Source organism: Acinonyx jubatus, chromosome C1, assembly GCF_027475565.1.
Source record: "Acinonyx jubatus isolate Ajub_Pintada_27869175 chromosome C1, VMU_Ajub_asm_v1.0, whole genome shotgun sequence".
Lineage (NCBI taxonomy): Eukaryota > Metazoa > Chordata > Mammalia > Carnivora > Felidae > Acinonyx > Acinonyx jubatus.
This window is the reverse complement of record NC_069381.1, coordinates 20205957-20223973: the sequence shown is the minus strand read 5'-3', so window position 1 is coordinate 20223973 and position 18017 is coordinate 20205957. Positions and strand designations below refer to the sequence as shown.

The following is an 18017-nucleotide window of genomic DNA, read 5'->3' as shown; positions in this document are numbered from 1 at the left end:
AGGAGGAAAGCAAAGCAACAGAAATGCTGCCGTCGTGCTGGAGAGCAGGGTCCTGGCCTGGAGGTCCCTGAGAAGTGGGGTGCCATGGGGCAGGGCGGTGACCTGATCGCTGGGGGTCATCAGCATGAGGAACTCGGCGACATGACCGATGGCTAAGGTAGGAGCCGGGGCTGGGGTGATTCCCAAACTGTGTACCCCTGGTTGCCCAGGGCGCTGGTCTGCACAGCCCCACCTGCCAATCAGTACTCATCTGCATTGAGGAGAAAGCCCACGGATGGTGGACACGGGAGGGTGCGGAGCTCCCACAGCCCCGGGCAAGGGCCAGGGGTACTGGAGGGAGGCGGACATGCCTGCCAGCTCTGCATGAGGTAAGCACTGGACGAGGACTCCACCACGGCCCTGCCAACCAGACCGCTCTCCAGGGGGCAGGACAGCAGGGAGAAAGGAGCTGAAGGGGCAAGAGACCACTGAAGGGAGAAAACAAGGACAAGACACCTTGGAGTCTGGAGTCAAACTCTTTATTGCCCTGCCCAGGGAGCCCCACACAAGGAATCCATGGAGCGGGAGTGAGGGGCAGCACGTGCCCTTTCTACAGCTTGAAGATAAGGGGAGCTATGGCAGGTGGGAGGACACGGCTCCCTTCCCGCTCCCTGATGGCACTGGCTGCTCTGACGGCTCCCCACATCCTGGATGCACGGGGTGCCCTCACCGATGCGAGGCCCATACCTGGGGCTGGAGCCCAGTTCTGTTTACATTGCTCTGGGCTACAGGGGGTCGCTCTGGACATGTCAGCATCACGCTACCTGTCCAGGAAGACTGGGGGAGCCCAGGCCCCAAACTGCAGGGGGAGATGGGCTCAAGTGCCGGGAAGCCCAGGGAGAGTAGGAAGCAGGGGCTGCAGGGGCTGGAGGACACCAGGAGACAGGGCACAACCTGCCCCTGGTGCAGCTTCTGGCAGACAACTGATTGGGGGCCCATCCAGCCCTACTAGACCATTCTAGAGGCTAGTAGTCAAGGTCCCAGAGCAGCTTAGCTTATGAAGGTTTCTCGGTGTCCTCCACCCACCCTGGGACCAGAGCCCTGGCAGGCAGATGTGCTCCAAATCCAGCTCTGGCCCCTTGTGCTGCCTTGTCCGGTGGTCCAAATGTGCTCCCCTCCCCACCGGGCACTGGGCTGAGGCAGAGGGAGCCCCGCAGGCAGTGGCAGGAGCAACGCTACAGAGGGAAGCTAAGGCTTTTCCAACAGATGAACAAAGAGGGTGCCTCAAGGGCGGGGGTCACAAGCCTGGGAAGGAGGGGACAGGGAGCTTCTTAGTGACCAGTGAGACACAACAAACACCCCCGCCCCATGCTCATCTTCAGCCCTTATTCCATCCCATCCAGCCCAGACCCCTGGGTCAAAACCAGCAAACCCATCCCTGCCTTTTGGGGTGAGAAAGAATCTGGAACCAAAAGGGGTGGCGTCTGCTTCCTCAGGAGTGTGGTGGGTTCAGGCCATGAGGCAGCCATCACCGAAGGTTAAAGACGAGGCTGACAGTTAGGATGATGCCCAGGAGGAGGACGAAGGGCAGCCAGGTCTTCACGAAGGCCCCGACACTGACGGAGAGAGGGGAGTCAGGATGGGAAGGGCCCGATGAGTGGGAGCACTTCACAGAGCCCTGTCCGGGGCTGCTCCCGCTAAGGAAGCTCCTGGAACCACGACTTAACCCCCAAATTTGGTCAGGTAAGGGAATGGGGCCAGCCCAGCTCGGCACTGACTACACAGGACCACCAATCACAGTCCTATGCAGGGGCTGTTCCAGGTTCCTGGTGGACATCTGACACCTCACTGGGCAGGCGTGTCTGCCATCTCTGGGCCTCACTGCTCCATCCACAATCACCCCTCTCTAGGGAGGCCTTCAGTCTCAGCGTGGAAGCCAGGCTGCCCTCTGCCCACAGCCCTCAGAACGAGGCCCACTGGGAGGGGAGAGATTGGCAAGAGTTAGCATAATGTTGTGGCTAGAGCTGAGGGATTGGGAGTCAGGGCTCTGCCTCAGTCTCTGTGTGACCACAGTTACGGTCTTCTCAAGGAGCCTCTAAAAGACTTTTGGACTTTAAAAAAAAAAAAAAAAAAAAAAGACCCCTAAGTGTCTCCTTTTTAGAAGCTCTTAATGATGAGTGCAACTACAGGAAAGCTCAGAGAGGTGGCCAGGTGAGCCCAGGTGAGTGCTGCCTCCCAAGTGGGTGAGTCACTCAACCTCTCTGAGCTCCCTTTACCTGTGAATTGGAAAATTGCCTTTGACCTTACAGGTTGTCAGGCTCTGGCTTCAAAGGTCCTCCCAGGCCACCACTGAGGCCCACCTGCCCAGAACCCTGCCTCTGCTGAGGGATGGGGGGAAGGGATCCTTGGGGCAGTTACCACACCCTCCTTTGAGGGTCTACCTGTTCACCTGACCTGAGCAGGCTCTGTGGACTCACAGCCTCTCCCAGGAGCCAGAATCATGATCTCCATTTTATCAAGGGGGGGGGGGGGGGTTATAGCTTAGAGAGGCCAAGGCAGGTGGCTGAGATGTCACGGGTGGGACCCAGGTGGAGGTGAACTTCAGCAGAGTCACTTTCCTCTCCACCAGGAACTCAGTCGCTCTAGAAATTTCATGGCTCCAACCAGCATCTGCTTTGTCCCTGTTGGCTACAGGACTCCACAATGGCCCTGCTGGGATCCTCGGGAGAGAGCAGCCCCAGGGGTGAGCGGTAGGTGGACAGCTCACCTGACGTACTTCCCATAGAGCAGGCAGAAGAAGCAGAGCGTCACCATATTCCAGTTGGTGCTGTTGTTATAGCGCATCAGGTTCAAGGCCAACGCCACATGTGAGTGGCAGTTGTCACAGCAGAGACTGTGCTAGAGACGCAGGAAGGGCTGGGTCAGGCTGGGCTGTGGGGGCCTTGCCACCCTGGCTCCCGCTCTGAGGAGCAGCTCACCTACCATGCGGTGCTTGTACTCCTCAGAGGCGTCGTGCACGGCGGTGTCCCATGCGTTGGGCCCACTAGCGTAGACCTGAGCAGGGTCCAACTTCCAGTACCTGGGAAGAGAGAGGGAGTTCTGGGCACTGGCTCACCTCTGTTACGGTCACTCAGCTTCACAGATGTTCCCTGACGCCTGCTCCGTGCAGGGCCCTGAGCTGGGTGCTGAGGCTGTAGGGGTGAGGCGAGTCCAGGGAGAGCCACACGGTGGACAACTGTAACCCAGTGTGACATGCCCAGTGCCATGTGGATCCTGGGGAAGATACAGACTAAGCTGATGTGGGGGGTATGAGAGGCTTCTGGGGTGACATCTGAGTCTAGTTTGAAGGAAGAGGGGTTAGCCACGCACAAAAGAGGAAATGGGCACGCTGGCCAGAGGAAGGAGCTTGAACAGAGGGAGAGGCACAAGACTGTGTGGGGTGCACCGGGAATTAAGTGGCTGGGCACTGCTGGGGGACTCACAGGGAGAAACAGAGCGATGGGACGTTGGAAGGTGAGTTGGGAGATGCAGGTGGGGCCATGTCATGGGGGATGTGAATGTCACCCTGAGTTTATTCGCAAGCAGCACTCTCCTAGTCCCTCCCTCCCCCAAATGCCCGATGGGGGTGAGGGGGAGAAGAGCCCATGGAGCTGAAAGCTCACAGACCTCAAGCTGAGACCGGCTGTTCCAAACAAGGGAGTGCCCAGAGGGTCTCAAGTCAGGAAGTGCTGGGGGGGGCAGGGTGCCCTCTGGCGGTTGTGTGGGGAATGGCTTGGTGGAGGAGCCTAGAGGCAGGGCATGGACTGGGGCTGCTCGGAGGCTCCTGTCTGGGAACGGGTACCCTGAAAATTGACCTCGAAAAACAGCCTTGCAGCAGACATACAGCCCAGAGGTCCCTGGCCAACACTTCCACCTGCCTGAGGAAGTAAGCAGGGGTCAGGGAGCCACTTTCAGGCTGCCTCTGCGGTGTGGGATACCAATTCCTCCCTGGGACCTGACCAAGCGGGGGCAGCCTCAGACCATAGGGACTGTTCTGAGCATACTGACTGAAGCACTGTCACTAGGCCCATAGCTGAGGTGGGCCCCCAAGACAGAGAAAATAAAGGGGTGCCTGGCTGGCTCAGTTGGTGCAGCATGTGACTCTTGATCTTGGGGGTTGTGCGTTTAAGCCCCAAATTAGGTGTAGAGATTACTTGAAAAGAAAAGAAAAGAAAAGAAAAGAGACCAAAAATCCCAAGCAAAGTATAACAATAGCTCCTAGAGGACCTGACTACTTTTATTTTCTCTAACCAGAATTCCAAACAGTGCCTCCTTACACCTTAAATGGCTTGTTCACTCCTGAGGAGCAGAAGAATCTAGATTTTGGAATGAGACACCTGCGTGTGAGTCTCAGCTCTGTTACTTCCTGTGCAATCTTGACTAGACCTTTGTCTTTCCTCATCCTTCCAGTGGAGCTGAATATGACCTAGCAGAGCTGAGACAAAGTCTCCGAGTGTAGGCGGAGTGTAGGTAAAGGACCCAGCCAGCGACTGGTGCAGGAAGACGCTTGGCACAGGCTGTATGCTCTGGTGGGGCCTGGCCACCCTTCCCCTCGCCCCCTCCTCAGGGGGCGGCTCCTGCTGTGTCTCAGAAAGCCTGCCCTGCTGCTTCGTGCAGGAGCCTGGCCCTAGGGCTAGTCACACGGATGCTCTTCACTTACTTGGCAGGCTTCCCAAAGGCCATGTTGTCTTCCTGTTGAGGGAAAAGTGCAGAAGTCAGTGGAGAACGCGCATCTAGCCTGGCAGACAGACCTGGTCAGCGGTGGAAGTGCAGGGACTAAGAGGGGGTATGACAGGCGGGCAGAAGTGGGGCTGGGCTCTGCTCTGGGGCTGCCACAGCAGCTGAGGTGCCAGCAGCAGTTTCTCTGTGAGAAGACAGCGCTGCGGCAGGAGTGCACAGAAACCCGAGACTTGGAGGGGCCGCCACAACTGCCCCTCTCTGCGGCTCCCAGGCAATTTTCTCACCTTCTCTGGCCCTCATTTGCTCCAAGTTCTCCAGTCAACCTCTGACTGATCACAGGGAGGCAGTCCCCTCGGTGGTAAAAATGACAACACCCTCTGCGCTCCTGACCCAACGGTGGTGGCCCACGCAGTGGCAGCCTGCCTGCATTCAGAGCACGACTAGGGGTTGGGGAGGGGGCCTGAGAGGCTTCCTAGGAGGGACATGTTTCACTCAAGTCCTGGACCTGCCGCATAAGATCTGGGTACGGGAGTTATGCGGGAACAGATGCTGGGTTCAGAATCAGGAAGACCAGCTGACAGAGCTGGTCAAAGATGAATTGCTATAAAAATATACGAGTAAACGACCTATGTCATGTTAAGATGCTCACGACAACTATTAATATAAACATCTTGGTACCACCACATCTCTTCATTCCAGCCCATAACGGAGATGAAGCTGCCACCTGCCAACAGGCAGGATGCTGCCCACTCATCTGGAGGAAGCCCACCGTACCCATCTTGGGCACATCCCCAGGAAACAGACCTAGGAACACAGTGGGTTCACTCTACAAGCCCCACCTCCTCTTCTCCGTGGCCATACCCGGGGAACCATGTCAGCCTCCCCTGTGCCCCCACCTTGTGACTCCCACCTTCTGAAGGTCCAGAGATGTGCTTCCTGGATGATCTGACTCTCCACTCTTGCCTCTAACCCCTACCCATGTCTTGGTACCCCAGGGGTGGGCAAAGGACTGGGTCAGTTAGTTAAGAATCCTTCTGGCCACAGTGCCCTCCTGGCCTGTCCTGGAGGCAAGAGAAGGGGGAAAGGGGTCAAACACTGGTGAAGAGCAGAGGGCCAGGGCCAGGACTGTAGGGGGCCTGCATTCTCCTGGGCCTCGGGGAGACTGGAAGGCTGCTTCAGACAAGACAGTCCAGCCTTCCGCTTAAGCCTTGGAGCCCACCAGAGGCGGGCAGAGTGGGAACTCACCGAGACGAAGTAGGGGCCTGCAAAGTCCCGAATGACTCCTGTGGATGTGCAGATGCCCATGTGGCCGATGATGGGGAAAAACCACCTGTGAAAAAAGGACAGGGAAAGTACAGGGCTTAGGGGGTTTTCCAGCTAGTCAGACAGACACTGGGGACACTCCATCCGGTGTGAGAATATGTGAAAATAATTTTATATAGTGAGTGCCAATTAGGGTGGCCGGGGGGACTAGGGAAGCAAGAAAAGAGGGGCAAGTGCAAATGAACAGCACAATGGAACACCACTGCACGCCACGGAATGGCTGAACCCAAAGGACAATCACGTGGAGTGTGGTGAGGGTGGGGGGTGACCGGAGCTCTTCTCCGTTGCTGGAGGGCGTTTTTACTGCCTTCAAAAACTGGCAATTAGGCTATATGCCTCAGCAATCCCACTTCAAAAAAATTTTTTTTAACATTTATTCCTGTTTTGAGAGACAGAGAGTGACAGAGCATGAGTGGGGGAGGGGCAGAGAGAGAGGTAGACACAATGTGAAACAGGCTCCAGGCTCTGAGCTGTCAGCACAGAGCCCGATGTGGGGCTTGAACTCACGAACCATGAGATCATGACCCGAGCCAAAGTCGGATGCTTAACCAACCGAGCCACCCAGGTGCCCCTCAACAATCCCACTTGAGAGCATACACCCAACAGAAACAAATCCTTATGTCCACCAATGCTGTGTGCATGAACATTCATGGCACCTTCATTCAAAATAGCTGGAAACATTTGTCAAAAGTCACTGAACTGCACACTTAGAATGTGTGCAGTTTATTGTATATACATTATACCCCAATAAAATGGATCCCCCCCCCCAGTTTTTATTTAAATTCCAGCTAGTTAACATATAGTGCAATGTTAGTTTCAGGAGTGAGATTCAGTGATTCATCACTTACATATAACATCCAGTGCTCATCACAAGTGCCCTCCTTAGTCCCCATCACCTGTTTAACCAGCCTCTCTCCATACCTCCCCCAATAAAGTTGTTTTTTTTAAGTTTATTTATTTATTCTGAGAGAGACAGAGCTCAAGTGGGGCAGGGGTAGAGACAGAGGGGGACAGAGGGTCTGAAGCAGGCACTCTGCTGACAGCAGAGAGCCTGATGAGAGGCTCGAACCCACGAACCGTGAAATCATGACCCAAGCCAAAGTGAGATGCTTAGCCGACTAACCCACCCAGGCACCCCAGTAAAGTTGATTACCAAAAAAAAACCTAGAAGTAATCCAATGTCTAACAATACTAAAAGGAGTAAGTAAATTACAGTATAGTCGGAAAATGAAATAGTATGTAACAATGAAAAAAGAACAAACTTTTACACACAACACATATTCTCAAAGACATTAGGCAGTGAAAGAAACCTTACATAAAAGTACATGTATAAGAGGCACCGGAGTGGCTCAGGTAGTTGGGTGTCCAATTCTTGGTTTCGGCTCAGGTCATGATCTAGCAGTTTGTGAGTTTGAGCCCTGTGTCAGGCTCTGCACTGACAGTGTGGAGCCTGTTTGGGATTATCTTTCTGCCCCTCCTCTGCTCACACACACACACACACACACACACACACACTCTCTCTCTCTCTCTCTCTCTCTCTCTCTAAATAAATAAATAAACTTAAAAAAAAAGTACATGTATAAATCATTGAGCCACGTACTTAAGATTTGTCCCCTTTATGGTGTATATCTCAGTAAAAAAGCTTTAAAAAAAGTGGAGGGCATTTAAACCAATCTGTGTGCAGGTTTGGGGCAGGGATTGGTGGGTAAGGTTTTAGGGAAGGCTGCTCTAAGGAAAATAACAGTAAGAGGAACGATAAAAGATACGGATAAAAGCATGGTATATTCCAGGAACTTTTAAAGTTCAAATTTTTTAAAAACCAAATTTCAGTTGGACCCCAATATGCAAAACATACAGGAACCCCTAAGCTGTCTGTAGTGTGAGAACCATGGTATTCCGGGCTCTACCTAGGTGCTGGACCAACTGATCCAGTTTAAGGACTCACAGGGGACAAAACAAAGGACTCGTTACAGGGCCAGTGGCCAAGTGCTGGGTTCAAAGCTGCACCTTGCTAGGGAGGTGGAGGCCGAACCTGGAGGGAAGCGATTATTAGGGGCTGGGGCAGTTAGCAAAGACCTTCACGGAGCACGTCACTTTTAACCATGGCCTGTGAAACGACAGAATGTCAACAGGCAGATGAAAGCAAAACTCCAAAGCAGCAAAGTGCTGCACGTGTCTGGAGAACGTGAGGGGACGAGAGTGGAGGGAAGAAGCGTGGCCAGTTCAGAGGCTATTCTGGAATATTGGCCAGAGATGAGATGCTAACTAGAGTATTGCTGATAGGGTGGTGAGAAAAATGGGTTCAAAAGGTCCTTAAAAGGCACACTGGGCGGTTTTATGACTGATGAGACAGAGGTCTTCCTAGGTCTGCAGCCCAGGCATCTGAAAGGGTGGTGTGGCCAGAGTGGTCTTTTGAGAACATAATTCAGGTTCCATCATTCCCTTGCTTAACACCCGTTCATGGCTTCCTATGACACTTAACATGCACTTAAGACTCCTTCTGACAGTTTGGCCCTGCCTATCCCTTGAAATAACCTCACTCCTCTTTCTAGCTGCTGTCTGCTTCTGGTTCCTCAAACACACCAAATCCTCCCACCTCAATGCTCTTTTTGCATTTGCCTCCATCTGGAACACTCTTCCCCTAGATCTTCACACAGCTGGCTGCCTCTCATCATTTAGGCCTCAGCTTAACTATCAACTTGGGAGGGCTTCCCTGGCCAGGCCTTCTAGAACAGCCATATACCACCCCAGATCTCATTCCTCTGCTTTAATTTCTTCACAGTATCTGCTGCTACCCGAAATCATCTTGTTTACTTACATGGTTACTGTCTGTCTCTCCCGTGTATAGAAGCTCCAAGAGAGCAGGGATTTTCTTATTTACTATGGTCCCCAGAGCAGTGCCTGGCACGCAGCTGGAGCCATGAATTCATTGACTGATAAATGATGAATAAATCAATGTCCTGCATTTAAGAGTGGAGTCAGGCTCTGACGGCAGAGCTGGGTTGCGTCTTTGTTTTGGGCAAGTTACTCATTCCCAACTTTGTCAGTGAGGGGTGGAGAGTAATAATTACCTCAACGTGGGGCAATTGTTGTGAGGATTAAGTAGGCTATGTTTGCAAAGTGCTTGACACACTTCCTTGCATTTGGTAGTTCCTCAATGTTGTTACCATGAGGTGTTTATGATAAACACTTGCTACCTAATTGGCCAGACTGGCATAGAGTAAGTTGCTGAACAGCCACAGTGGCCACAGGATGGACACTGAGAATTACAGGAAAGTAGCTCCTCTGGCTTCTCAGACCCTGATCTCACCTGCCTAATTCTTTCGGCCAATTCCTTTCATCTGGTTTGACCAGCACCCCACATACCACAGCCGTGTCACAAATCAGAGTAGAGGCTGGAGACAACAACTCTCCAAGTAGTTGTCTGTCTGGAAGCTCCATGAAGGCAAGCTCCAAGGTGGCTTTATGGACTACTGTCTACTTAGACCTAGTACATAATAGACCCTCAATACTATTCATGGAAGGAAGGAAGGAAGGAAGGAAGGAAGGAAGGAAGGAAGGAAGGAAGGGAGGGAGGGAGGGAAGGATGAATCAGGTATTGACCCTAGAGGGTTCTACCTGGTAAGGTAGACTGTCTCAGTGGAAAAAGCCCCATACTAGCTTCTAAGCCTTTATTTCCTCATCTATAAAACGGGGATGACAGTATCTATTTTCATTAGGTTGATGTAAGGACTGAAGAAGATAATGAATATAAAATGTTTAGAATAGAGCCGAGAACAGAGTTCGTATCCAGTCTTAGCTGCTTTTATTAGTAGCAGCAGCTATCATCTGGCTTTTCATGCAGAATTGTCAACATCTCTGAGGGGGTGGACAAATCTTTGGATTCAGTTGCCTCCTTTCTGATCCCCCTTCCAAAGACACATGACGGTTCCTTGTGCCACATCTATTCCTAGCTCTGCACTCTAGGTCAGCAATCATCACAATGCACTACAATGGTTAGGTCATCTCTCTCTCCCCCTCCTGCTGGAGGTTTGACAGGGAAACTATGGCTTATTTATCTTATGAACGCATGCATATAGATGTGAATAAAAAGGGGGTGTGAGCTGCTTCTAGCCGAGATGACTGGGGATCATTGTGCCTCGACCTTATGTTGCTATCAGTTCTCTGAAGAGCAGAGGACTCTATGAATGTGTTTCTGAGAACCGAGAAAAGCCAAAGAGATCTTAAGAAAACAAGATGGGTTTCAGGGGACGCCTGGGTGGCTCAGTTGGTTGAGCATTCGACTTTGGCTCGGGTCATGATCTCGCAGTTCATGGGTTCAAGCCCCACATCAGGCTCCGTGCTGACAGCTCAGGCTGGAACCTGCTTCAGATTCTGCCTCCCTCTCTCTCTGCCCCTTCCCCTGCTTGCACTCTGTCTCTCTCTCAAAAATAAACACCAAAAAATAAATAAATAAATAAATAAAAAATAAAAAACAACAAACAAACAAAACCAAGACAGGTTTTTAGCAAAACCAATATATTCCCTATCTCTTCCAGTTATTCTCATGTTGCCATTTTATTTTCTTCATAGCACTATTATCAGAAGTTCTCTTATTAGCTTATTGTTTACTGTGTATCTCCTTCCACCATGATTTAAACTCTATGACAGCAAGCACCATATCTGCTTTGTCTCTTCAAATCTTTATCACTCAGAACTACTCTAGGCACAAAGGGGTCACTGAGCAAATGTGTTATAAGCACACTCAATGAATAAATGAACACTCTTTCTTAAAATTTTTATTTTTAAAGGATTCAGACTTGGATGCTTTAAACAAATGCATAAGCAGTTGAAAACACAAAGCAAGTGAAGCATTTTAACGTGATACAGAAATTAAAGTCATTTTTGGATCAGCAACATATAAAGCCAAAAAACCATCCCTTCTCCACACCACCACTTGGCTCTTTATGATGGAGGGAACAAATTTCTCTCATCAGGTGAGGGGAAGTAGTCAAAAGAGAGCATGTTGTGGAGTCAGAAGATTGAGTTTGGGATGCCCTTGCTTACTGGCATGTGAACCTGATCCAGACCTTTAATGGTGCAGAGGAAGCCCAGCTTCTTCATCAGAGAAATTCCCACCTTAGAAAGTGACTGTGAAATTCAGAGAAACTGTGAGGTTTTGTGTGGTTTTCATCAGTTGTCAAGGCTGAAATAGGACAGCAAGCCAGCTCCCCCCCAACCCAGAAGCTCCCCACTAAAACAGGCGGCAGAACTACAGGAGCACCTGCTCTCTCTCCTGACAAAAAACGAGGCCACAGAAGGAACACTGCTTTGAGAGGCAGACACTCTGGGACCTAAACTCGCCTTAGAACCGAAATGGTATGTGATCTCCAGGCTCATCATCTTTGAGACAAAGGGTTGGACTCCCAGATCTCTGGGGGCCTTTTCAATGTTGACATCCCAAGAAGCGGTGTGGTCCCAGCCACACTCCCACTCTCGCCTCGGGACTCCGTCTTCTTGCGTACAGGAAGTGATCAGCAAGCGTTTGCTCAATGAATGAACAAAGCAGTGAATGAATGGAAATGTCTCCTCAGACCAGGTAAGGGGCCCCTCTTCTGCACGCCCACAGGTCCTGAGCTTCCCAGCCACGGAACCTTTCCCGCCAGTCTACAATTGCCTCTCTCCCTGACTAGACCAGGTGTAACGAGGGCGAGGAGCGTGTCCCATTCGTCAGCAGAAACTGTCTCCGCGCAGGGGGCGAGGAGTGCGGGCCGGACCCTAGAGAAGGGCTTGCAGGGCGTCGGAACCGGAGGCTGGCCTGGGGCCGCCCGACACTCCGCGTCCCCGGGGGGCCGCCGGGGGGAGACTCACGTGAGCACCGGGATGGGCGTCCACACCACGCAGTAGGGGAAGCGGCTCCGGTCCACGTCCATGGCGCTGCTGCCCGAGCCGCTGAGCTGCTTCTTGTCCGTCTCGGCCGCCGTCGGCACCTCCACTTCCGCCATCCCGGGCGGGGGTGGCGGCGGCGGCAACAGGAGCGGCGAACTCCCTTCCGCTTCCGCCATGCTGCGCGCGCCCCGCTCCGGCAGGCCCCTGCTCCGGCGCCGCTCGCCCCGTGGCGTCACTTCCGGCAGGTGAGGTCCGCTGGCTTCGCCTTCCCCCGGGGAATTGGAACCGTATCCCTCCGGGCCGGGCCCGCCTGACTCCCGGTCTCGGCGCCCGTCAGCCCGGAGTGTTTGCGCCTACACTGCACTGCTGCGGAAGGGATGCCCTCAGGCAGCGCGGAGTCTAGCGCGAGAGACTGAACAAGGAATTCATAATTCAGTACGCTGAGGCCTCCCAGGAGGTGTGATATAGTCACTATTTATTGAACACTTCCTAGGTGCCAAGCACTTGACATACAATGTTTTGCTTTTAATCCCCATAAACTGGTCAAACATGCGAATTTGGGTTATTTCCCTCAGGTTACAAGTGAGAAACTGAGGCTCATGAGGTGAGGTGAGTGGCCACGACTCAAACTCAAGTCTATCTCCCATGTCCTTTTCATTGTGGTCTCTGACGAGGTAGTGGTAGGGCAGAGGAAGGACAGACTAAAACGCTGTGCGTAGTGTGTATAAGCAGGGGAGACTTGCCGGGAGATATTTGAGCTGTCTTGATGTTTGCCAGGTGGCACGGGGGTGGGGGTGCAGGGATGCGTGCAGCCGTGCAAAGAACGAAAAAGGCTTTGCAGAGCGCAGTGTGCAGGAGTGTGAATATCACCTTGGCTGGAACAAATCACAAACCTTAGATTTGATCCGATCCCTTCATTGTGCAAATGGAAAACTGAGGCTTAGGCAAGTTAACCAATTGTCTGAGATCACACACCAATATAAAGAAGATAGGCTTAAATCATGGATACATTGGGCTTTTAAAAGATGCCAAGATAGCCAAAGAAAATGGAATCTGCTGGGATGGGAAGGGGAAATGTAGGGTCAAGAAGAAAGGCAGCAGCTAAAAATCATGCTAGAGGGAAGTAGGGACAAAATCAGAAAAGTGGGAGCTATGCCTTCTTGGGAATGTATTTTTCTTCCATTGAATTACCCGCCCCCCCCCCCCATGCTGATCTATAAAAAGCCTGCTATCCTTCCTGTTTCTAACAGCTAATATTTTAATACATTTTGGGGGTTCTGTCTCATGGAACTCTAAGGTCCTGATTTCAATGAGCTAATATAGTTTCTAGTACAGATGTCCACTAGATGTTTATTGATTTAATGATTGAATGGGTGTTTTATAAAGGCCTTACAGGGGCGCCTGGGTGGCTCAGTCGGTTAAATATCAGACTTGGTTTCCCCTCAGGTCATGATCTCGCGATTTGTGATATTGAGCCTCCTGGAGCCTGCTTGGGATCCCCTTTCCCTCTGTCTGCCCCTCCCTCACTTGCACTTTTTAAATAAATAAACACACACATTTAAAAAATAAATTAACAAAAAAAGGCCTTACAGAGATCACAGCTGATGATGATTCTAACCTAGTAAAAACATTTTGAGTGGGTTTGGCTTCTCCCATGATCCACGTGTAGTGTGTGATCCTTGAAAAACAGCAACCAGCATCTAGCACAGGGTTTGGAATAGATTCAGTGTGCAGTATATGTTTGTTGAATGAATAAGTTACACTACTTCCTGATTCAGTCATTATAGCTAATCTCTTCTGGATTACAAGCTCCGAGGAAGGTCTTTGTCTTATACATTCCTCCGTCAGTGATGGTGGGTGCCCTTTAATAATTTATTGTACATATGGAGGAATAAACAATCAAAGAAGTTTTTCTTAGGGTCTGCCACAAATTTGATAGCACTAACACAAGTACCACATTTACGCTGACAACCTTCAGTGGCTTCTCATTGCACTTAGGCTAAAACACAAATCTCTTACCGTGGCTTACAAGGCCCCGCGTCATGCCCTTTGTCTTACTTGTTCACTACACTGCAGCCACCCTGGCCTTTTTTTTCAGTTCCTCTCATGTGCCACACACTTTCATGCCCCCAAGGACTTGGCACACATTCGTCTGCTGAATGTTCCTCACCTCCTTAAACTGGCTAACTTCTATTTATCCTTCAAGTCTCAGATTAAATGTGGCTTTCTTGGAGAGTCCTTCCCTAAATCAGAAAGTCCCTGTTAATCTCCCTTGGAATACCCTGTTCTTTTCCTTTATAGTACATTTGTAGCTATGTATTGCTGGATTCCCCCACTAGGCTGGAAAGTCTTTGAGGGCAGAGACTATATTTGTCTTGTTTACTTCTGTAAACCTAGTGCCTAGGAGTGTCTAGCACATAGCATTTGCTTAATAAACATTTGCAAAAAATGAATGAATGGCACACACAAGCTTGGTATCATAGGCTGGCTACAGACAGTCCCAGGGCAGGAGCCTAGCTTATCACCTGCTACTTTTTGGTGTCCCAAGCTTCTTAAAGAGGACCATGGGGGCTGCTGGGCATGTAGTTAGGAGTAGTGTCTGATCAGAGGTCCTTAGCTCCTTAGCCTAGGCAGCTACAGAAGCAGAGTCATGAAGAGGGCCAGGTACCTGGAGGAAGAAGCCAGCTCCTATGACTCCTTTGGGACGTCTCTCCCAGGTTTCTCCCCCAACCCCTCAGCCTGTCCACAAGGCCCCCCTCTCACATGCACACATCACTTGGGTGTTCTCACCCAATAAAAAAGCCTCCCTGGCCTGTGACTTGCCTCCCTTGCTGCTGCCACCTCTATCACCCACAGACAGATGGGAAATCTCCATCAAAGACCAACACTTCCTTCCAGGCTCAGAGGATCACAGCAGGGTCCTGGAAGAAGCTCCTCTAACAGACAGCTCAGGAAAGGATTGACAGGGCTCACAGCTGCCCCTCCCCTCAACACACACACCGACCTAAAATAGGAATGACCATCTGGATCCACTTACAGGGCTGGCTGGGGGAGGGAAGGATAGTAGAGCTGGAACTGCCAAGCTGGGAAATCTTCGAGGGCAAGATGCTGCTTGAAGAGTGAACTCAGGGCACATTCTCTCCGTGGGAGTCACCCACCCCCTCAATTGGCCCCATTTATGAGTCCCCAGGGCTCACATACCACCTCCCTCAGGCGACCTCACTCCTCATCCTGGCATTCAAGGCCCCCATGGTCTGGCTCTAAACCCCAACCTGCTTTTCAAGCCTCATTGCCGTCTCCCTTGGGACTTGCTTGGAGTTAACCTCACTGGGCTGCCCTTCAGAGAACGAGCCCAGCACGTCATCCCTCATGGCATTGCTCACACTGTTCTTTCAGTGGAATGCCCTTCCCCTCCTCTCCTACACTACTTTCAAGGTTTCTGGCAAATGTTCCCTCTTTGCTCCCAGAGCACGAGAGCTGTGTTTTCTACCTATTGAATATTCATGTGTACTTGCATTAGCATTAGCTGTTTACATGTCTGTCTCCCCAGAGAGACTGTGAACTCCTTGAGAAGGGTTCTGACTGGATTTATTGGTCCTTGTAGCCCAAGCACAGCACCCAGCAGATAGGAAGTGCTCGTGAAATGTCACCATTGCTATCCGTTGACCCTAGATGGTCTCCTTAAGGGCTCTGTGGAAGAATCACCTCAATCAATAATCCAGAGGAGCAGGGCCAAGCCAGGGGCAATCACTTCTGCAGGCTGGAGTTTCTGCTGGGCATGAGGCACTGTGCCTGGCATGTGGAAGGGCAGAGTCCTCTTCCTCAGTCTTCCTGCTTCTGCTCCATTCACTACCTTCTTTGGCTCCTAGAGACAGGGATCCTCCCCATTAAACCCTAAACTGTCTTCCAGGATGGCTCCAAACCAAACCATTCCATGGTGGGGAGGGGACATCCCCCCCCCCCCCCGCCCCCCGCCACCTACTCTTCAGACATTAGAGTTTACAAAACGACTTCCTTCTCTGTTCCATTTTATAGACGGGCAAACTTGCCCAAGATTATAGAAAGCACAGCCAGGACCAGAATCTAAGCCTCTTACTTCCAGGTGGCAGTAAAGCACGATGGTTAAACATGAACTCTGGTCAGCCAGCAAGCCCTGTGTTTCAACTTAAGCTCTGACAGTGGTTATCATACCTTAGGGAAGTAACTCAGTCTGTCGGCATCAGTTTCCTCATCTCTAAAATGGGAAATGATAATTCACATCTTATAGAGTTCTTGCAAGGTTTATTTGATAGGCTATACCTAAACCATACTGGTCCCAAACAAACACTCAATGTTAGCTATTATAGCAGTGAAAACCACACACTACCATTGTAGAATCCTTACTCACTTAAAAAGCACTTTGATGCACCTAACCTCACTATGATTTGGGGCCTTCTTACAATGTGGTAAAGTAACCAGAGCAGGTAACAAGATACTCATTTTACTGATGAGGAAAATGAGCCCAGAGAGGTTCAGGAGCTTTTCCGAGATCTAAGCATGTATTAGACTGAGTTGGGGTTTTGACCTTGATCCTGGTCACCTCTGCTGGTGACCCCTCTGAGGTCTACTGACGAGTGATGAGGCTGAAGCCGGCCTGAGATTCTGTAAATCACCACAAAATTGGTGAAAACTACAACCTCATTAGGACCAGGCTATTATACTATTTTATATATATATATATATATATATATATATATATATATATATATACACACATATACACACACACACATATACATACATACATATATGTATATATGTGTGTATATATATACACATATATATGTGTGTGTATATATATATACACACACACACATATATACATATATACATACATATATATATATATATATATATATATATATATATATATATATATAATGAGCTGGGAGCAGGAGAACAAGACTGAACAATAGAATGCCCCCATGCCTGCCCTCTGTCCATCAGGATGCTTTTCTCCCCACACGACCCCTGCCAGATGGAGCACTCGATGGCAGGATGTACAGGGGAGGACTCATGATTCCCAGTGGAATCTAATGTTCAGGGACCATGCACACTTCACATTTCTATTCCATATCTTTCAGATAATGTAGAGGTTCCAGTAGGGCAGGGACTAGTCTGTTGTGTGCACTTTCATTAAACCAGTGCTAGGCACGTGTAGGAACTCAAAAAGTATCACAGCATTTAAATAAGAAAATGATTTTTAAGGACTTGGACCATGAATCAGAGATTAGGGATCCAGTCCTGGTTTTGCTTCTAACTCACTGGGGTCCTTGGGGAGCCCATTCTTTTCCAGCCCCTCTTTAGAACTGATTGTCTCTCTTTAGAAAATGTGGAGATTAGGGCTAGATCAGTGGTCCTCAGTTCTGGCCATGCTTAGAATGAATCTGGGATGCTTAAAAATAATGGATGGAGGGGCACCTGGGTGGGTCAGCTGGTTAAGCCTCTGACTCTTGGTTTCGGCTCAGGTCATGATTTCGCAGTTCGTGGGTTTGAGCCCCATATCAGGTTCTGTGCTGACAGTGTGGAGCCTGCTTGGGATCTCTCTCTGCCCCTCCTCTGCTTGCTCTGTCTCTCTCAAAATAAATAAACTTAAAAAAATGGATAGATATCTCAGATCAATTAAAACGATCTCTGGGGTGGGACTTCGTAGTTTTTAAAGGATCCTGGGTGATTCTGATGGTATAGCCAGAGCTGAGAACCTCTGAGCTAGATGCCTTTTAAGTTCTGCAGCCATATTTTGGCACATGCTGAAGCAAAGAGATGGGCAGCAGGCCTCTAGGGCCATGTCTGCCCCCACAAACACAGGAGGTCCACTTCTAATGTGTTTTGCTATACATTCACCGGGCGGGCTTATCTGACCCCAGCCTCTCTTATCAGCAGGGCTGGTGACAGCTCTGGGTGAGTCACACATGTGGAAACATGTAGAAAATGGAGCACCATGCAATCTTTCTTACTCTCTCTCTAGTTTTGTCTTTTCCAGAATGTCATATAGTTGGAATCATACAGTGTGGCTTTCAGACTGGCTTTTTTCATTATGCAATATACATTTAAATTTCCTCCATGTCTTTGTGGCTTGATAGCGCATT

General features: G+C 50.3%; 1 protein-coding gene across 1 annotated transcript; it reads right to left on the bottom strand.

The window, feature by feature from the left end:
• Nucleotides 1-502: 502 nt before the first annotated feature.
• On the bottom strand, nucleotides 503-12132 carry TMEM222 (transmembrane protein 222). The gene is made up of 6 exons (XM_027059955.2): nucleotides 11872-12132; nucleotides 5944-6028; nucleotides 4679-4710; nucleotides 2962-3058; nucleotides 2747-2877; nucleotides 503-1595 (listed from the first exon to the last, which is right to left on the bottom strand). The coding sequence occupies exons 1-6, from the start codon at nucleotides 12063-12065 to the stop codon at nucleotides 1508-1510; spliced, it is 627 nt and encodes a 208-aa protein (XP_026915756.1). The 5' UTR covers nucleotides 12066-12132; the 3' UTR covers nucleotides 503-1507.
• Between the last annotated feature and the right edge of the window lie 5885 nt (nucleotides 12133-18017).